At 35.2% G+C, this 23,105-nt stretch overlaps 1 protein-coding gene across 6 annotated transcripts in view; it reads left to right on the top strand.

Annotated features, from left to right (window-relative positions):
- Window positions 1-23,105, top strand: part of LOC141428332 (uncharacterized) — a 609,788-nt gene that overhangs the window by 351,280 nt on the left and 235,403 nt on the right. Inside the window, exons 1-2 of one of the 6 annotated variants that reach the window (XM_074088287.1) lie at window positions 15,420-15,647; window positions 20,288-20,528. The exons of the other annotated variants lie outside the window; for them this stretch is intronic. Coding sequence (XP_073944388.1) covers window positions 20,475-20,528 — 54 coding nt within the window. The 5' untranslated portion in view covers window positions 15,420-15,647; window positions 20,288-20,474. Of the gene's footprint in view, window positions 1-15,419; window positions 15,648-20,287; window positions 20,529-23,105 lie in introns of those variants that run through there. 6 annotated transcript variants of the gene reach the window in all.

The following is a 23,105-nucleotide window of genomic DNA, read 5'->3' as shown; positions in this document are numbered from 1 at the left end:
AACACACTGAAAATCTGTGTTTACGAAATTGCATTTTAATAGAACGATCAAACGAAACGAAAAGAGGAAAATATTGTGTACCCAATGGATGAAATTATTTTTGATCATGATCCTACGAAACAAGACCGCCCGCTGTGAAGACCCAAAATACAAGAATAATTTGAAGGCTTGCAATCAATCGACTTACTACGTCGGTACTAAGCAATGGTAAGCCAAGAAATTACGACCAATAACATCGTAAAAACCTCGATCATTGAACTCTATGAGCCCTACCAAAATAAAGACATAAAGAATACCAAATTTACGACCGGACGACATTGCGTTACTTGGTTTACTAAAGCCATTACTATTATTGCATCGTCACGAACGTCTTAATCCTAATATTTTGATCCAGTTATTTATACTTCGTTCACTTGATATTTAACTTTATCTGTCACACGGAGGCATGGCAATGACGCGTCAAATCACGTGGAAACAACGGTTGAGCGAGCACATCGTTTTCGTCCCCATGTGCCAGTATCAGTTGGTCTTCCTTACCCCTCTGCATTCCATTAGAATGTTTTTTTCTAGGGGGATCCAGTAGGTACTTCAGAGATCTTTCAAAAATGGTCAGGGTGGGCACAAGAGACACCGTGAACCGTTTTTTGTGTAAAATTTCAAGCTTCTGAATAGAGAATAGTTTCCAGATGATTACCTTTGGCGTTATGTACTGATTTGTTATAAGGAAGTACGTCATCTGTAAAAAATCGGGACCTTTGTGATATGAACATGAAGCTGAATTGATAACAAGATGTTATATTTGTAACGTTTTACCTGACAAAGGTTCCGTAGTTATTTTTGATAGGATTATTGACCCACAGGGAATTGCAGCGGTAAGTAATATTTAAATATAGAGTGGAAATACAAGTACTAATTACGAGTATGCCTTTTTCGATAAAATCCTCCTTGGAGATTTTAAATCTTGATCATTTAAAGCCAATTATACCCAAACGCTTGAATAGCTTACAATAAAATCCTGAATATCTTAATGAATAAACAATGATTTGGTTCAAATTCCGTAATAAACCCTTCTCCATCCATTAATCTTCGCTTCCCGTTAAACGCCTGAATAATTGAGGTCACATCTAAACAAACCCGCATATTAATGTTAACACTACCTGATACCTTAGCAACATACTCCATTTCTTCTTTAATATCATTATGAACCTTAACTTGATCACCGTTTAAATTCAAATTGGCATACACGGGTTTAATAAAATCAGAACTTTCGACGTTATATAGCAATTTTATATCTGCATCACTTGTATCCCTTATTGGGTTGATAGCATGGACGCTTTTAGTCTTAACTGATAGTGGACTGGGGTGTTCAACTTTGGGTCGCTCGGCCCTTGTCAAACGGGGCCTGTTTCAGACGTAGGTAATGAAATACCTAGCAAATGAGCCATACATTGTTGCCAATGGCAACGCTCACGTCACTCATTTGCTGTAGTTTTAGAGTGGTTCGGGCTTCGTTAGGGATTGCCTTTCATTCTATATGTATTGACTGTGTTAAGATTAGATTGATTTACCTTCGGCTATTTAGTTTAAATGTGGTTTCAATTATTGGTTTCATGGCTTGTGATGTGATTTCAATGATTAAAATATTTCTTCTTTTTTTGTTTTTCAAAACCTTTTGCCAGTAAGAGGACAAAACTGCTTGTAAAATATAGTGCACAAAACGTTACAATAAATTGAATTTTTTTTTTCTCTTCTGAATTGTGGTACTAGCTGTTGGCCGCGGTTGCGTCTCACAAGATATAACTACAAAATATGTAATTTCATATTGTGTTATTCACAAGATATAATCATATATAATAAACGGTAGCTATAATAAAAAAAGTATAAATTATGTATAAGTATGTTGTGTAACTATGTATAACGCTTAAATAGTATAAAATTATTTTTATAAACCTAACATAAGTTTCGATTAATTCCTTTTAGTATAACATTATATTAGGTGTATCACTTATAATATATAATTATATGAGTAGTGTAAGCTTGCTAAATGAATAAATTATCTGGCGGCGAGCGAGCGAAGCGAGCGAGCAAGACGAGTCAGGGCAGAAGCGACTCGTATAGGTTAGGTTCAGAAGGCTAAGGGGGGAGCGAATCGCAACGTAGCTCCCGCCTTAGCCTTCGTTCGATGTTAGGTTTTTTTTTTGTAACAAAACGGAAAAATATATTGCTTGTTTGGTTATTTACTTGCATCAAAGTTTTTGATGTTAGATTAATTTAATAATTAAGCATTAATAAGTTAATTTAATATTTATTAAGTTTGGTAGTTAGTTAATAGTTAAGTTTTATGAATATCTAGATAACGTTGTACCTTTATTAGATAGTTAAAAACAGACAATTAGAACGTTTAATTTTAAAATAATAACTAGACAAGACTTTATGAAATATTTACTTTTAGAACTTAAGATACTTTTCATTTTGTTACATAAGTTTCAATCATCGTCATTTTTGAAAATTAGACTCCGTCCTGTCAGTGTAATTCCCTCAATTAGTTATTTTCAGTGTAAGTTTTTTTACTTCTGATACGAGACATCATGTCCATGTTTAAACGCGGTAGGTACCTATCTAAATGCATCGAGCTCGAAAGCTACTGCAGTAGTATCTTGGCAATATTATTATACCATGTGAAAGGCAAGAACAATATTATAATTTATGAAAATTATGAAAAAAGCAAACTTGTGTATTGTAACTATTTTTTATAGCTTCGTTACTTTAAAAGTCATGAAGCTGCTAAATAAAATCAAGCAACTCTCTAGGCCCGTATAAAATATTCATTGGACATGTAAGTGTTCTGTAAACGTTGTTTAATGGGCTTTCAGGGACATTAAACAGGAGTTTTACTATAAAAGGATTTACTTTCAGTTTTATTCGGAGAACGCGGAAATTGCTTTTTCATTGGTTCGCAATTTCAGTGCAATTTCAGATTATTTTCGAATCGGGCTGGCGGGAATGGAAAATAGTATGTTTTTGTTGAAGTTTCAATGTGTTTTGTAATATTTAATTGAACTGAATAAATACCCTATAAGTTACTACTAATCCTAAACCCACGACCACTCTGTCAAGAATATAGCGAAGCGACTAAGGAAGTCTTAGCAGTGTTTATTGTTTAATTTTATGTAGACGACTTTGTAGACAGACATATCCAATCTAGAACCTCCAAAGCGCCCAATAAAAATTAACTGACACATCTGCTCCGAGCATGATAAAATATTTCTATTGATCACCATAATAACCCCCAGATTTCCATCTCTACCGCAAGGGGTGCTGCTCTGAAAAATGCTCGACATAAACAACCGCCGTTAATATTCTTTGTTTACACTATTTTCTCCTTTTCTTATAGTTTATGGGGCGATTTTTAACCTTTGACACGCCGTTGTGGTAGTGATGGAAATTTTATGACGGTTTCCTTCGAGGTCCGCTTTAAGGAACTGAGGGACGACAAAGGATATTACAAAGGAAAGGATATATTTACGATATTTTTAGTAAGTGTTAGAATACAGCCCTGATGTTAAGGTACCATCATAAGAAAATGGTAAGTATTTTTTTTGTCCTGGTTAAGAAGCCTTCTGACTAAACTTCTGAAACTGGAAAATTGGAACGTACTATGAATAAAACTAGAATCATTTATTTAAAAGTTACAACTCTAAGGTTAACGGGTAGATATCCTTTAATTAAGGGTTTGCCTTTGTACACTTATTTCAGCTGATATCCATTGCGTTTCTTTCTTTATTTTGTACTTACCTATTAGGATTTACATAGGTACATACCAATATAGCCCAATCCACAATATACCTACTAAACAGGACCAATTCCACTATATCGTTTGTTGGACATACTGACTTTTACAATGTAATAAAATAAACTTGAGAAATTATAAAAAGGATATGATAAAGCAACTAAGGCATATTCATATTGTGATATTAGTACAATGATCGCTTGTTTAGGTTTAATGAGCTTTTATTTCTACACTGGGAATAAATTATTTTCGTGTGATAAGGGTCTGAAAGTTTTGTTGTAAATTATTATTTTTACCCACTGCATGTGTTAAGAAATTATCTGCAAAGTAAGATGTCACAAAGTCCAAACCATACAAACAAATTATTTGAATCTGTATATAAACACAGCAATCTAGTTTCACAATCTCGTTAATACCCACTTAAAGTAACACCGTTGTCCACCAAAAGCCATTATGCAGCAAAACACGTGTAGAAAGTGAAGAAATCCACTTCTAAACAGGAAGCCGTTGTTAGCAACGGTCGTATTACAGCTGTATAAATGGCTTATTTGCTATTTGGCTGCAGCAGATTCTAGATCTAGGAAAAACAGGAAACTGTTTTGTATGTTAACGTCCGTATTATGTCTGGTTATGGGTTTAGTTGCCTTGTGGTTTTTAGATTTTTAGTTAGATATTTTTAATACATGATATTGGATAGTAAAATAGGAGACTGCAACGAACAAAGTGTGTTTTATTAGTGACGATTACATGCATTACATTAGTTACATTACGTTACATCTCAAAACTCTGAACTATATAATTTAATGTATGTTTATCAATTAGCCAAAACCCAAATTTAACCTCCTAACGCCCAAGTCAAATTTTTGATATATGAACATCAAACTATGTCATTTATGATAGAATTTGGAGTTCAAATTACAATAAGTCCTTTATAAAGGACTCTGGGCATTAGGGGGATAAGCTGTGTTTATTTTGAGACTAGGTCATTTGGTTGTAATGGAACAATAATAGAATTTACTAACCAACTTTCTTATCCATGTTGTCTTGAATATGAACGTTAACGTGTTAAAATCCAAAATATTTTTGAAGATAGCAGCCACAGTACAAAAATAACAGCTATAAAAGCCAAAGAATCGAGCCTCTTAAACTCATAGAGCCTTTCATACAAGCTGAATAGACCGTCTGCTTCATCCTCTTGTTACACTGCAACATCTATATCGCTCTTATAACACCCCTATACAGCATCATGTGCTATAGAATCGCTATAGAGTTGCACGCCGTGTTCAGCATTCTAGTCTGCTTTGGTCTAGACTTAATTGCATATTACGAGATGTTTAATCGACGCACGATGAAGGGGATGGGATTTTTGCCGCCATATTCCTTTTTAATTATCAGCCTTTGTTTAAGGTTTTATCTCCCTTGTTAGATGTTATTATGATGTTTACGGAAACTTTATTGTTATATATAATAATCAAAAACAATTTTAATTACTTGCTAAAGCAGGGCTGCTCATCTTATTTGAGAGTCGAGCCTAATTATATAGTTAAGTAAGCTTCGTTTTTAGTTAATACATAATACATAAATACGTTATCACAAGAAAGTAATTGTTCCGTTCAAAACTACAGCTTCATTTCACCTTCATAGAAGAAAAGTCGAAACATTTTCCCAATGAAACACCTATTTACCACTCCACTTAATTACATGTCAATGGCGTTTTTCACTTGCCAACCAACGTCACGTCCTAATCATTCCGACCCGCAATCTCTAACAGAGTTAGCTTTCGGAAAACGTGTCTCAAAGTGGCAAATGGCTGACCATTGTACCTGGCCAGTAATTGTTTTACGCGTTTAGTTTTGTTGGCAGAACTGAAAGCTTGTTAGTTTGGATTTTACGGTTAGTAACCTAGTTTTCATGTGTAAACTTGGCTTTGTAACGTTGTTGGGGTAGTGTTAGCTTGTTACTATTTTGCAGTAGGTAAGTATCGGATTCCAGTTCGAGGTCGCCACTCGAGGACCTTTCTCCCCGAACGGTTATCTGTATTGCGAGAGATGTGGCCCGCCCGTTCCCACTTGCTATTGTTCAAGCTATATCGGTGACTTAGACTGTTTTTATAGCGAGACAAAGCTTTTTTTTTATTCGACTGGATGGCAAACGAGCAAGTGGATCTCTTGATGGTAAGAGATCACCAACGCCCATAAACATCTGCAAAACCAAGGGTATTGCAGATACGTTGCCAACCTAGAGGCCTAAGATGGGATACCTCAAGTGCCAGTATTTCACCGGCTGTCTTACTCTCCACGCCGAAACACAACAACACAACAAGCTATAGAAACCAAACAGTAAAATTGTACAATAGCCTTCCTACTGACTTAAAGTCCATAAATTGCGTTAAATTGTTCAAAAGACGACTCAGGGTTTATTTGTTAAGTAAATGTTTTTATGATATAAATGATTTTATTAATGATAGTTTAAATTAGTTGTAAGAAATATGTTCTACCAGTTTCCTCAGTTGTTTAGATTTAGATTTAAAAAGAGGCTATATGCAATAGTTTTTAATCTCCAACACAATATGTATTGTTATGGAAATAAAATTGAATTGAATTGAATTTTAATTGAATTGAATATACAATAAATCATTTAATTGTTTATTTATTTATTTGAAAATAAAAAATTAAAGCATTACAGTAAAACCAATGCGCTGTAAAATTCAAATTATACTTACAAAAAAACACAAAAAAGACATTAAAAACAAAAAACAAGTTATTTATGGTTTTTTATCCTTGCTTCCCTAAAGCGACGGAAGACCACGCCCTCCGGCCAGAAATCGGAGTTATATTAAGCCCTTCCCATTTTCTACTCTTAAATACCAAGCGTAGGGAGTATAATTATTAGACAAAAAGGCACCAAAATTTTTCTAAGAACATCCTAAGTATGACGATCATAGGTAAGACAAACTTATTTTTGTGTGTAGACTGACTGAGTATTCGCTTTTATTTAAGTACATTACTGAGATATTTCTTTACGTGTAGCGCTGCTTTGAAGAGAGAGATAAGTTTGTCTTAACTTCTGTCTGCGAGTGCAGATATTTGAAACCGGTGGCAGCGGTAGGTACAATTTGTATGCGGATTGTGTATTTTTTTTACATAATTTGCTGTTGCACTATTGTTTTAAAATTTTAATTCTCATTTACGTATGTATTTGTTCGTGTAGGTATAATTTTCGAAATAATAGTTTAGTATTTTATTAGGCACTATTCCTTTTGAATAACGTTGTAATTATACTTAACTTTGATCCTCTTTTGGAAGACCGAATGAACTTTTTTTTTGTGTGGATAGTATGTTGAACTGATAAAACAATTAGTAAAAGTTTTATTCTAATATTCTCTGTAATTACCGCAGAACGCAAAATTTACGAGCAAAAGTAAATCTCCAACTAAACTATATCTTGCTTAATTCTCCCCTTGTATCGTCGTATCCGAAATAACTCTGTCTCTATAGTGACAAGAGAGACACGATATTGGTTAAAACGTCGAGTAATTTGAACCAAACCCACTTAAAGTGGTTTTTATTCGTTGAAACATGATTAGAATATTTACTTTTTTGGTACAGCCAATAGCATGGACTGAACAATTCTATGAGTCAGTCAGGAGTCCCGGAGAATGAGAGAATTGTGAGTTAGGTATATATTCGAATGAAACACTTCACAGTTATTGTGATTACAAGTTCTTCCGCATCTACTTACACTTAAGTCGTATACAAATTAAACTGACCTGTGATACCGGGGAACTGGGCCTTATTGTCCAACGCACTTGGAATCACAATCTTTTTCACCACTTCTTTTTATCATTTGGTAGGAGAGGAGGATAGAAAGAGATGTTAAATGCGATCGTAACGTCAGTGCGTTTGACGATACGGACTGACTGGTATTTAGTAGTATTGATTCAAACTCATCCTACCCTATCCTACTAATTTTGTTTGTATGTTTGAAAGTTTGTGTATGTGTGTTAAATAAAAAATCTCAACTCAACCGCTAGGTTTAGTCATGCAATTCAGCACAGTCGTTTTTAACGCACCAGGAAGAAGGTTCCACCTTGGTCCGCGATTTAGTTGTAACACGACTGTATGTTGTGCCTTTTTCATATGTTACTAACGTAGAACAAATCTAAACACGCAAACATTTTCCTCGCAGCATCCATCAGGCATCGAGATAAAGCCCGGTCCGATTACCGGGCTCATTACCGGCGGCAGTAAACCGGCCGATCCATCAAACGGTCCGACTTACCGACACGGTCCGGTCGAGCAGGCCTTGCACTGGCGGTCAAAACGAGCGTGTGGACAAGCGTTTATTTTTACATAAAACTGGTGATTGGCCCCCACCCACCTGGTGAAAAGTGCAAATGAGGCCAAAGGTGTATCTCACATCACTAGCTTTCATTAAAGTAGTTGCATTTGTACTTCGGCGTCAAATTTTCCAAAAAAAACTCGTTACTTTATAACTGTTGGTATCGCGACATTGGCTGCAACAAAGAACTTTTCAACTTCAACTGGGCAGTTCGCTTGGTAAAAGTGAAATTAGTGAAAACAGCGTGCATAAATGCCATTATGGTAATTTACACGTGAGCATCATAAAAAAAATATTTTTAATATAATTTATGGATTCACTGCTCATTATGAAGTATGTTTAAAATCCAGTGTATCTTATCTCAAGACTAATTAGTAGACAAGCGTCAAACTTTGTAAAAACACCTATGTATGTACATGTATGCATTCGCGCAAAGGAGCGCCAGCCAAAACGTGAAATATAATGAGAACATATTAATTGTGTACAGTAATATAGAGTAGGTACACGGTCGCCACGTGATTCCTTTTATAACTATGTACAGGACAATGCGGCTACGTTTGTTATCCTTTTCCAGGCTCCGCTAATTTAGGTAAGCTAGTACAAAATGAATCAAAGTTTTACCTTGTTTTACCTATGAGGGATTAATTTTAAAACAATTATAATTTTTAATGACTTCAATTGATTTTGTACCATATTGTAAATGTAGCAAGGTCGAATAATTGTGTACATTTGTGGTCACTAGGTGCACTATGCCTGGAAAAGGTTCTTAAATCCAATTATTATTTTGGTCCATCAGCATCAATATGACAATAAGAGACAACAAAGTGTGCATAAAATATCTGATACGACTCTCTTTCTCGGGCCAGTAGGACGTATCACATATTTTTGCACGCTCCGTTGTGACGGAATTTAATGCAGGTGACTGACTGTACATTAACCATTGGTGAAAATTACTAATACCTCACTGGTAATTTAATATTAACTTTATCATTATCTACAGCGTTTCCTGTAACATCAAATAGGCTGATGTTTCTGACGTCTGATAGCAAACGGACGGTAGAGCTGCGCAAGGAATTACGATCCAGCCGAATGTTCAGAATGGCGGCCATTCGCAGGTTATACGCAACTATTTGCTAAATTACAAGCTTTTTGAGCCACATGAGAGAATGTTGTGGTAGCCTACGGCCTCCCAAGCAGAGGTGTGGGTTCGAGCCCGATGCAAAATCACATTTGAAATTTACCATTAGCTGGTGACGTAAAGGTACCTATCGTGAAGCTGCACAAACTAGGGAAGTTTTTTTTCCTACGTTTTATTTTACCACTTTTCGGCATAATTGCTTTATATATCCATGCAAAATTACAGCTTTCTAGCATTGATAATTTCGTTAAGCCGCGGTCGTACGGACATGACAGACAAACAGACGAACGGACAAACAAACGAACATGGCGTAAATATGAGTTCCATTTTTGCCATTTTAGCTACAGAACCCTAAAAATTAATTTAATTTTTTCTTTGCCCTTTAAGAAGCAGCCATTTCCTAGTCTCATCCTCATCAACTTCATTACAACAACGAGTATACTACTAAGTACATCCAAATACTAAATTTCAACGCTTAAAAATGGACACATCAACTGACACCCCTATTACTAGGCGTTTACTGCTCACAATCGAACGCAGAACAAGAACAAAACAAATTAAAATCGACGTTATTAAAATGTCATATCTGCATTTAGAGCGTTATTGCCAATTCAATTGTTAGGCGAGGGCTAGAAGTGCAATTATTACTTACTGCGACCCATCAATATGATCCATACTGATGGTTTTCAATCTTACATTTCAATTTTAAATCGAAAACACCGTCTAAAGCGCAATCGCAATCAGCGTGGGACCGTTCCTGCAGCGTCGTCCTGTATCCAAGCTGCAGTACCGATGGTGGACATCTACCTGTCTCGGTTGGACAAGAAGATGACGCCGGAGAAGGTGTTCGAGCACGTCCGCGAGGCGGTAAAGGGCCGGTTACAGGGAGCCCAGCTAGAGCTGTCCTGCTCATTTAGACTCCAAGTGCCTGCCAAGCACCAGCAGGTGTTCCTGCGCTCCGACTTCTGGCCGAAGGGTGTGGTGTTCCGTCGTCTTATGGTAGCGATGAAGACGACTTTCATATATCCCTAATTATTTTATTGTTTTGTAGGTATGTAATTTTTGTGTATTTTATGTCTTTTTGTGTACCTATTATTTTTTGTATAGGTAAATTGAATTTTACAGCGCATTGGTTTTCAACTGTAATGCTGTAATTTTTTGTTGACAAATAAATGTTGAAAATAGCCTGAATGGCTTCGAGAAAAGTATGGTACGGCCGTGCTTTTGTTTTTGTTTTGCTCGACTTGGCGGGGGCACTACCGTGCCCCAGATAAATTTCTTACTTCATAAACTACACGATCAGTCAATATTACGAAATGTGATAAATTTATATCTGTAGACTACAATATTTATTGTACGTACGCAAAGTACCTACGTCTAGCCCCTTTACTTTAAGGCCGTCTTTGACGTATAATTTTGGATCGAGAATCAATTTACACTGTTTAATATGACAGTTGATATCATATTCCCTTTATTCTAATCCCCCTTGTCCATAACCTTGAAGCTTAAAGTCTAGACGTGTTTGCACTAGTACTTTAGTCCATGCACCCCACTGTTATAATAACAAAGATATTTAATTACATGGCATTTTGTGAGGGAGCAGTCATTTCATTAAATTAAAGCAAACAGGGCTTACACATGAACATGAAAAAATGTGCTGTTTTTTATGCTATTTTCCTACTTATGTTATAAATGCGAAATAGCGGAAATGTTTGTGTTTTTTCCGGTTTTTGATTTAAACATACTTGATAGTAGATTGATAACCAAGGGTGGAAAGTGACCCATTTTACCCGAGATATTTCTGGCGGTCGAACGAAGCGAGAGCGCCAATAGATCTAGGGGAAATGAGTAATTTTACCCGAGTTAGATACTCTACTTTTCATTTCGACTGTGAGAAAGTAAAATACTACAAAAAAAATGAGAATAATAATAAATTGAATTTACTCATATCCAACCTCCAACGGCCCTTTCGACCTGGCCACTTGTCACAGCCGACTATATCACGACCAAGGAGCTTATAGACAAAACTGGAGGTTTGACCTTTATTACTTATTTATATATTCCATCTCTTTCTTTCACATTTCACGAATGACTTCCATCTCTTTCTTAACCTAACTAAAGAAAGAGATGGAATATGTTCGTGACGTAATAAAAATCAAATTTCTTGTTTCAAACGGATGTTCGGCGTTCAACCTCAAGTGTTGTATAATAAGCTCCATGGTCACGACGTGCATCTAGATGGCCATGTCGAAACGTAAAAAAAAGGATCATTGACGTAACTCAATTATCTGCGACTCCGTGGCTAATCGAAAAATTAAAAAAAAATACTTTCCACCCTAGAGATGAAAACGCAATTTTCCACCCGGATATCTAACCATGAAAATTAAACTTTCCGAACAGGAGAGATGAAAATACTTAAACATCCAAGTCTCGATAGCAACGTTTCGCAATTTCCGTACTTATGTATATGTGCCTCAACTGGAATCGAACCCGGGACCACATTCTTCATAGTCATGTTCTTTAACCATTATTTAAACTATCCAAAGTATCAGATCATCAGCAATTAAAGAACTCTTTAAATCTATGCTTAAGGAGCACTATCTGTCATCTTGTAATGATTGATTTTATCATAGTTTATTTATTTATTTATATGTTGCTGTTTATCCCACTGCCTATATTTAATTAAGACGTGTACTATTTGTACGATATATGTATGTGTAGATGTATTTTTGTTGAGTTTTACTATTATGATCTATGGTTGATGTACCACCTGCTGTAAACTAGTCCCTCCTTCTTTCTGTAAAAAAGTTTGCCTGGAAGAGATCGCTCTTAAGCGATATGGCCGTCTATTGCTTACCTTGTAATTTTCTCACTGTGTACCTGTTTCCTGTATCGCTTACTATTTCTGGTGTACAATAAAGAGTCATTGTATTGTATTGTAAAGAATCGTCTTACACTTATAGATGCCAAATACGTATGTTTGTATTTTGCTGCTGACGCTACGCGGGGGTCTTACAACAGCTGTCTATTTCTGTCTGCATCGCACATGTCACAAGTTTTACTTTACTGACACTAAACACGCAACCCGATTCGACTTTATACTTAATGTCGTGTCATCCACGGTTCATTTTCAATCAAATTTATTGGGGAGACTTAATGCCTTTTTCTGAATTTGTTCTGCTCCAATTACCTACATGTCCATTCATTACGCATCGTTTGAATAAGTAATTGATATTTGATTCAGAGAAAGGTCAAAACAATCATTTATGGTCTATACACACCAAATAATTGGAAGTGAATAGTTAATATTTATGTTATCACTAGCTTTTTCCCGCGACTTCCTCTGCAGTAAATTTTTTAATCGCTATCCCACGGGAATCAGGCATTTTTTTCGGGCTAAAAACAGCCCTCCATGAACACCTGGCAGCATGAAGGGTATCACAGGTACATCAGAGAGACAGGCATACTTTCGCATTTACCGGGTGGGCCCTAGAACAGGAGCAAAAAAATTAAACCACAGCTTTCGCGCTATATCCTGTGCTGATTTTTATTATAGTTTACAGTTTAATTGGACAAGCAATGTATTGCAAAATCCGTCGTTCTGTTACGTGATGCGATGCGGCGATGTCATTTAGTTAGGTTATTGGATGGCGTACATTGAAAATACCATTCAATTCGTTTGAAATAAATATAATGGTATAATTACTTAATTTTTGAAAGTTGTACAAGTCAAGTAAGTAGCATTTGAGTAGCAGAACCTGGGTTTTAACTTTTTGCTCCTGTTACAGGGCGCACCCGGTATATTGGCCTGTGGTTATAATGAAATTTTCATTTGACGATACGTCGAGGCAAAAGCGGAAATTATAAATAAGTTACTAGCTCAGATGTTCCTTTTTTATCTTCGACTGGATGGCAAACGAGCAAGTGGGTCTCCTGATGGTAAGAGATCACCACCGCCCATAAACATCTGCAACACCAGGGGTGGCCTAAGATGGAATACCTCAAGTGCCAGTAATTTCACCGGCTGTCTTACTCTCCACGCCGAAACACAACAGTGCAAGCACTGCTGCTTCACGGCAGGATTAGCGAGCAAGATGGTGGTAGCAATCCGGGTGGACCTTGCACAAGGTCCTACCACCTGCTAAGCTCAGATGTTACTAAGCTTTTTCAGCCTAGACTATGTTAGCATAAGGTCGCAATGTGAGGTGACCAAAGTAACGTTTTTAATTCAATTAAACACCTGATTCAATAAATTACTTAGGATTAGGCTCTACTATCACTGGACATTTATAGATCTACAATTAGTACGGAAACCTCGGTGCGCGACTCGATTCGCACTTAGCCGGTTATTTAACAAAAACCAATTTCACTTCTCCTACAATAAATAATAGTATGACTCTACAATGCATACTTTAACGATACTATTTTGTTCACAGGTAAACCGCTCCAGTCCACATACCCGTAAGCGCGACTCTCAATACGCCGCAAATTGCGGGACGTCCATTAAGCACACATTTCTTCATATCATTGACATGTCTATGCGGCTGGTTGAATGGTTCGCTGGAGGGAAAATATTTACAAGAAAGAGCAGACAGTTTTGCTAACACGTGCACTGCGCAACTATATTTTTAAAATGTACAGTCGAGCTAGGAAAGAAATAGAGAGAAAAATATTTATTTGCTCAGAACAGGACATGTACTATCAAACCAACTGAATTGTGACCCAATGTGCATGGAACCTTTTCGTGGAAAAAGTCATCGTGACATCGCATACCTTGACAAGGGAATTTGTTAGGACATTTAAGTACTGTGAGAGCGTTCTACGGTGGGTCAGGAATCAAATGGTTCGACTGTACATTTCGTCTTAATTGTGTTACATCTGATAAGAATATTCAATATATCAAAATACAAAATTAAATTGCACATGAATATTAATTGTCACTACCTACGATCTATGTTATAAAACAGCTAAATAAACTGGGAATTCCTCTGTATCTATGAAACTACAAAGATAAGGTTCTTCTTCTTCTCTTTTAAAATATGGCTTTTCTGTCCTAATTAATAGGACAATTTCGCCAGTGTCAAAGTTCTCTCTTTGAGAGAGATGTTGTGCGGTGATTGTAGTTTTTGCAACTTGATATTAAAATTCCACTGACCACGCGGAGAAAACTTGCGCATTAAAAAATGACAGACGCGAGAGCAATATAGAATTTTGTGATCATTGTTCACTGTTAAGGTTAATCGCCGCATAAAACACTATCAAAATTATACTTCAACTTGCCAAATAAACAGAAAAAAAATTGATATTGTCTACATCCGCCATGTTCGAATGCTACAAATCGAATCCCAGGACTGATTACATTGTGCTAAGCATTATTAGGTTAAGCTTTACTATTTTTTGTGACACTTCCACTGACATTTTGACTTCAAAGTGACAAAGTCCTAGGTACTAATATTATACGAGTAAACGCGAAAATTTGTGTGTGCGTACGTATGTGTGTTTGTTACTCCATCACGCTAAAACGGCTGGATGGATTTGTATTAAATTTGGTATGTAGGTAGTTGAACAACTGGGATAATACATAGGCTACTTTTCGTTTCGATATTTCCACGGGGTCGAGATAAAATCCCAAAAGTTCTGCCGCTGGGATTAGAGACATATAGTAGGCTGAGGTACTAGTCAACGGATAAACATACTTATAAAGATAAATACATACTCAAGTCTATATTAAATGTCCAAACTCGAGAAGAGACATTTGCATTGTGCATTCAAATATTTGCCCAGACTACGTATTTATACGAAGAGTCATCCATAGATAATGAGAAGATAGGTAAGCTTTATTTCTTTCTCACGTCATATATTCTGAACCGCGTTATAGACGCAGGGCCTTGGGGTTACCATATTAGAAAAAAATAACCACCAAATTTACCGCCACCTTTTCATGAAATACGGACGAGGGAATTCAATATTTAGAGCGCTAGTAAAAACCGTTATCCTTTCGATTATATTTAGTGCAGCATTCTATTATGTTATCGCAAAACCGTAATAATTTACCTCTGTTTGGGACAACAAAGAGGCCAAATAAGTTGCGCCCTCCAAAATGAGGGAGCGTGGAACGGGTGAGCGCACTGAGAGCCGGAGTTGCTGTAGTCAGTAAGGGGTCGGCCCTCCAGGAGTGAGGACGCGTGCTGGTCGGTCAAGCGCTGGCAACATCGGGAACTCTCGATAGACTTAGTGATACAAAAGTGACCTTGGAACGGCCTAATATTGACATTTACAAACTGAGTGTTACCTAGTGCTAGTGCGTATGCTGAAATTTCGTGTTTTTTACGATTGATCTAGGAAGGTGCAAACATTATTTTGTACCAATTTTTCAAGGTGATATTTTTTTTACCAAACACCCTTTGAGGCAAATACTAAATTACAATTGTAAATTATTTTATTTTAATGTTATGTGTAAGTTAACGTGTCGAATCGCCTGTTTATGCAAAATGCATTTTAAATACCGCAGTATAGTTAAATTAAGAGAAATTGCAGTTGTATAAGCTATGAATTATTAATAACAACGAACGTTTAAATTATAGAGCTGATTAGATTCGAATTGATGCTCGATATTACTTTGATATGGATAGAATTATCATAATAAATTGTAAACATTTTGATTCGAGATAAATTGAAGCGTTTAGTGTAACGATTTAGTAATTGAAATGATGTAGAGATTTAGCTATACATAGATAAAATATTGGCTTGAGGTCGTGCTTACTTCGTATGGGAATATAGATTTCAAGTTTTATAATAACTATATTCAGTACGAGTATTAGTATGTATGTATCTAAACTCTGTATTGTACAAAATAAGCAGACAAACACAATAGACAAACATTGAGATATATGTAAAAAGGTGAATTTATCCCTTTAAGGGATTTAGTGGACGTAGCACATCATAATGTAGCCAAACTAGCTGTCTGAGCTTACAATACAAAACAAAACTAGAAAAAATGGTGTTAGGAGAAAACTAGAGAAATTTAAAAAGCTGCTAAAAAATTCGTGACAAATAGAAAATTGAAAATTGAGAAAAATTATTAATAAACTACAAAGGCTATTAAATTTTGTCTTGTTATGCAATTCTTAACATTAAAGTTAAACAGTAGATACAGATCTTGATAACACAAGTAACCACTAAACTTAAATGTAAACATGTAATTTAAGCAAACAAATGGATGACCGTATCAAATATATATTTTGCAGAAGTGTAGTTAGGAAGTATACAATAAATAAGTAACACAACCTACCACGTTAAGCTCTCATCAAAAGCATAATAAAATTAACGGACCGAGTATTAAATGGAATTCATCGTCCAGTTATACGTTTATATCATATCGTTATCTGTTAGGGTGCAACCCTTCCTTTCATATTTAAAACTAACCTTATTGATCGACGGACTCCACTTTAAACCTCATATTCATAACTCGAGCCCAGAGGTAATTGAGCTATTCGATTCTTAGCTCTATCTCTATTTATCTTTATCACTTTAAACTGTCGACATACCTAATCCTTTACGCGCTTTGTTCCGCGGTTTTGTTTCCGTGGAAAATTATTAAATTGAATAGGTAGCTCGTACCCCTTGAGAATTTCAAAAATTCCTTCTAAATTCACTTGTGCGATTCTCAAGGAATGCCCGTCACATTTCAAATTTTCGGTCTGTCCCATTACATTGTCTGTTCTGTTGCCTTCTGTCATGTTTTATTTATTATTTATTAATCAACGAAAATTTACCTACAGCATACAGTTGATAGTAATGCGCTATAAATTTCAAAACATGAAAACAATACTATAGATATATAATAACAATACCAAATAATCCAAACCAAATAGTCCGCCTTTGTACAAAAAGGTGTAATGGTTAGTTTTACCGTTTTATAGTTACCTACTCATATGTTAGATCGTTGACAGCATAGTATTAAATATATAAAAAAATACTAGCTGTTTTCCGTAACTCTGTTAACGTCCCACGGAAACTTTCCCTTTTCTCGCGATTAAAAGTTACCTCTGTTGTCTGTCTGTCTGGTATCCTTTACGCTAAAGCCGCTGAACTTTTTTTTATTTTAAGGCTATGGAAATAATTTGAGACCCTGGAAAGGACATAAGTACTATAGTTTTTATCCCGGAAAAATCGAAGTTCTTCGCAAACAGAATCACGGACAACGACTATATACTACATTATATTCCAACTTATCAAGATCACTTACACTCGTAATTCTAAAGCTAATACGCGCAAAACAATGATCACAAATCAAGCCTAACTATTTAACTTGTGTAACCCATGCTTTACCATGAGTCATGGGTTTACATGCCCCCATAGATTACTTGATAAACATGCTAATTAGGGGATGGAACCCAACCGGCGGTGTAACGTAGATTTTAAAGATTATTTTAATTACAAACTGATCATATTCTATGTGGTTTAAAGTAAAATAAAAGAGATTTTTAGCTTTAAAGATAACACTGTACGTTGATGATATGTTTCATGAATGCAAATATTTGTTTTCTATATATTATTTGCGAAAATAAATTTCGGTAAACTTAAAGAAAGCAGGCTATGAAATCACCAATTTTTTGATTATTCTTGATCGAATGAATTCGAAATGTTTAATTTTTAAAACCGCTAAATTATAATCATGAACGCTTATTAAACAACCATACGTGTAACATATTTTTTACCGATCAAAAAGAATAATATTTATTGGATATAAAATCACTATTTATTTAATGATCTGGAAAGTCCTTGTTTACATGAGTAAACATGATAAAAGTCGCATTCATAAAGCTGATTAAAAATGTAAAATAAGATGTCAAGGTACGTAATTGTACATAAATTAGTATCGACAAGGATTTTTCCATATAAGTAAAGAAACATCAAATAAAATCGGCTCTCAAAAAGGCATCGTACAAATTATGTTGTGATTACGAAACGTGAATGACTATTTCAAAGTAAGAAAGTAATTCAACGTTAAGATTGAGTCCGCGGACGTATTCTGCAAAAATATTTAGAGTAGATACTACTTCAAATAAAACTCAAATTTTTATCTTGTAGATCTTGTAGATTGTGCAATAAAGAGTTAATATATTGTATTGTATCTCTATATGAATTTCTCATGTACTTTGCAGTCACGTTCAAAAACTACTGTTACATCACACTAAAACCTGTCATAACTGATATATAGTTGAAATAAGCTTATTAGCTTTGATTTGATAACCATATTCTTACTTAAAAAGCTCCTCAAATTATTAATATATGTATGTATTTTTTCGCGAAGACATACATACGCTCTAAAATTAACCAGCCGGGCAAAAGCTTAATATTGATTAACTGGCAAAAGAATACCTAACGAAATTTTTAGACCCAAAAAATTTTTCAAAGCACTTAATATCCCTTCAATTAAATAAAACACTGTCATAAAATTGACTTTCAGAGTAACAATGAGAGTGTTTATAATTTCCATGCGACTAAGTTTAAATCAAACCAAACATAAACGTTATTAATATTACAAATGTGGGCAGTCTGACACTATTGATGTCATGTCACTCAGTTCACGGGCTGTCGGCGCGAACCGTGCTCTAATAGTATTAGATACTGTCAGTAACCTATCAAACGCTGGATTATTATAGAGCTGCTACAACCTCCATCGAATAAAATTATTTATTTGCTTAACCTCTCATAATTTGATACATTATATATCATCAGAAGTAAAAATAAAAAATGAATTCAAGTCTCATTTGTTTTAAAGAATAAAAATTCCTAAAATAAAAGTTCATTCTTTATAGTCTGAAAATCTCTGTTATTCTGTAAAAACATTTATCTAGTAGTCATGTTCTTAACTACTTGTAAATCATTGATAAGATAAATAACTTGCGAATTCCAATTGGAATTTTATTAGGTATATACGATCTTAGTCATAAATATAGCAGGTTTTATACAATGTCGTTCTTTCTTTATTTTCAGATTTGTTATCCTATAATTCATTCATGTGATTTGTGTGTAAAAGCGCGACCCATTGAAAAGCAATTCATGTTACCAAAAAAAAAAATGAAAAACGATGGTAAAAGAATGCTAAAAAAATTAATTCCAAATTCAAATATTTATTTCAAGTACCTAATTACAACTCATATTAAAAAATATGTGTCTTATCTTATTGCGTTCTGTTGTCGGAATAAGAATCCAACTAACACGTTCGCCCACACTGCCGTGGGCGACTTGAATGAGACGAGATGGTCTGTCCTGACCCTTTTAAGTGTTTCGTAAGCATCTGTGAATAAACTGACATTTATGGGCTTACTCTAAAATAATACGATTTAGCACATTTTGTTAATACATGCTTTATGAAAATACAACGTGTCTCTGCTCCTAAGTTTTGACAAAAAGAAGAAACACATTTTTTGCGATTAAATGTCAAATCGGAACAATTTACGCGTTAAATAGTTTTTTTTTCGGATATGCAAAACGTACCTATTACGCCCCCCTCGTCAATTTTTACGCCCCCTGCCCCCGCGTGCCCCCTTAGTTGAGAAGTCCTGTGCTAGAATATTGCTGAGACGGTGCTCTAGTCGGAATTTAGGTCTTAGTCCAGAGGCTAGCTACGTTTTGTGTAAAACGCTAAATTTAGCAGTGTTTTTCATTTCGTACAAAATTTGCAAGTGTGATTTCCACTATTGTAGTTTCGCCTTTATAGTGTTAATACATTACAGATTTATTCTAGTGTTCCGTAGTGGCGTTGTTGTAACGGTTAATATAAGTTAGTATGAAATAACGTTAGTTCCAATTTTGTCCACTCTCATTAGCTATGTTTGTCATATATTAGGGGCTATCTACACTTGAATTTTTTTGCAACGAGTTACACAAACCGAGTGTTAGCGGAACGCACATTTTTGACGTTGCTAAAAAGTTAACATGTAGGAAGGCCCCAGGGTGTCGTGGTATTTTTAAAGAGTGATTTATATTAATTTTATTATTTTTTACAGCTTCCACGTGAACCAAAGTGGCTTTCAAAAGACTTAACCATAAACTGTGTTCAAACTTTTACAATTGTGATATCCAGAAGTGTCTCGTGTAAAAAAAAACTGTGCCAAATCTACCAACAAACTTTTTTCTAAATTGAACTCTTAGTGTATGGATTTAAGGTTGGGATTCCGTCATTAATGGCTCCGGATGGGCACCAACCTATCTAAATTGAACAAGACCAGAGTCTCCGGTGTCAATCATGTTAGTAACTTTTTAATTATTATACGGCTTTTGTAATGTGCCAGCTTTTTGAACTTTTTTTTCTATTTTTTTTTATTTGCAATGTGTAGACTTTTTGGAACTTTGTGAATTTCAGGAAGGTATATTTTTCAAATGTTTATTTATTAATATATGAATTTAGACGTAAATACTAAAAAAGGCGTTTTAATTAAATTGCAACCATATTAGTGATGTAATTAGAAACAAAAGTCAAACACTGTATCCTAGGTAGATATAAAATCTTTTTTTTTACAATTACTGTGTTTCAGATGGTATCGTGGAAATTCAAGAACGCCTTTGCTCATCATATTCTATTAGGCTACTAAAAAAAACTTTTATTTTAAATGCGATTTTTCTCTACTTTCTAAATAATCATATTTTTTATTCTTACAAAAATGTAATTAAAATGCCGCCATCCCTTGTTAACCGAATTCTTTACAACATCTGATAAGATAGTATCTTAGTGGAGTTTATCCCTTAATAAACAAGTGGTGCTTTGTTGTTTCACAAAAACAATATAAAACGGGTAAATTATTCCAAGCTTGTGCCTGCTCCATGGAAAATAAATAGATCAGCTCTATATCCCATGGGAATTCTTCAAATACAATCTAGGGTTCTTCAGGCTAGAGTGTAAAGGCTATTAGTACTGAACCAGTGAGATACACCCTTGCCCTCATCTGCACTTTACATCAGGTGAGATAGGGATCAATCACGGTCAGTTTTATATCAAACATCATCAAGAATTTACTTATTAAGAGCGTTTATACTTGCCGAGCTGGCAACGTTGCATTTTTGTTAGTTTTTCTCGATTATTCCATAAAAATTGGATGGAAATCAAAAATGTGGTCTGATAGAACTGTTCTAAATATATAAGTTAATGTGTCTACTCCAATAATTATGCGTGATAGACTTTTATTTTCTTTAAAAACCGTTAAAAAAATTCTTTAAGAATGCAACGTTGCCAGCTCAGCAGGTTTCAAAGTCAAAAGTCAAAATATTTTTATTCAATTTAGGCTGTATAAACGCTCTTAAGGGCAACTCATAGCCTAGCACTTAGAATCTTTAAAAATAAAGATTAGCCAGGTGAATTATGTAATTAATTGTAAAATGGTTATGAAATAAACAGATTTTTTTATATATAAAAAAATCGTTTGTTTGTGCACCTCTGAAAAACAAGCTACATAGGTACCGGGTGAGGCCTGTAATACGAACAAAAAATTAAAACATAGATCGTCCTCGTCAAAATGAACAACATTAGTTCAGCGACTTTTAAAAATAATGAATTCTTTGAATTTTCCCTTTTTCATACAAATTAAATACTGCTATCAATGTACGCCATCCTAGAACCCAACTGACGTCGCCTGTCACCCTACAAACATCAAGCATTTTGCTTTACATTGCTTCTTCGAATAAACTTAAAAGTGTAATAAAAATTACAACTCAACTGTTGTTCAGTTTGACGAGTATGATCTATGTTTTAATTATTTGCTCGTATTACAGGCCACACCCGATATACTCGTATGCCAGCTCTAATGGCTTAGAGATAGATCATAGGGTAGATCATAAAGGGCTTTAATTTTTCAATCTAGTGTTAGCATAAGAAGCATAATCTATTCCACTCAAAAATATGTAACTACGGCCATATTACGTCGAAATAAGAGTCTGTGGTAAGTACTTATTTTTGAAACTTTTAATAAGTTCATATTTTTACACTTGACTGTGTATGTACATAGTCTAGGCAGCACTAAGTACAACTCCCATAAAAAAGTAGCCTATCTCCTTTCCGCTAGAATAGGAAGTTAGCCTGTTATTCCACGGGGATAATACTTACTGAACAAAAAACTCGCTCAATTGGCAACGAAAGCATTTCATAACACTCAAAGACCGAATGAACTCAAGATACAACCCGAGGTTTACGGCCAAGTTTTCGCGATACGAGCGTCGTTAATTTGAGTTATATCGCGCCACAGATTGTAAATCAGCGTTATTTGACAGTTCTAACACTTCTTTCTGCTGCCCCGTGCGTTGCGGGTGTGTCCTGCTAAAAAAGTTTGAGATGATCTCTTTTTTAGAAAGATTTCGAGATGGAATTGATGACGTCACATCCTCACTAAATGCGCATGTATGATTGTCTGTAACGTCTTGACGCTAAAACCGCTTATAAACTTTGGTATGGAAATTATTATAGGAAGGACATAGAATCATTTTTGTCCCGGAAAATTGCATAATTGCCACGGAATAGGGGAGTCTTGGGCAAAAACTCATAAAACATCGCTGACTGGCTGCACCGTTGACATCCTAGTCACTCAAAGCACTTTACTAAAAGAAGTTATAAATATAAAATCCCGCTAAACGCTGTAACTAAGCTTGAAAAATTTAGGGGCTGTTTCACCATCTATTGATTAGTGTTAACTGACGGTTAAATGTGATGCCGTCTCCGTCTATTCGAACTAAACAAATAGAGACGGCATCACATTTAACCGTCAGTTAACACTAATCTACGGATGGTGAAACAGCCCCTTAATGTCATAAATACATTAACCATTACCAGAGGCCGTA

The sequence above is a fragment of the Choristoneura fumiferana genome, chromosome 5 (assembly GCF_025370935.1).
Source record: "Choristoneura fumiferana chromosome 5, NRCan_CFum_1, whole genome shotgun sequence".
NCBI lineage: Eukaryota > Metazoa > Arthropoda > Insecta > Lepidoptera > Tortricidae > Choristoneura > Choristoneura fumiferana.
This window is presented reverse-complemented; position numbering and strand designations above follow the sequence as displayed.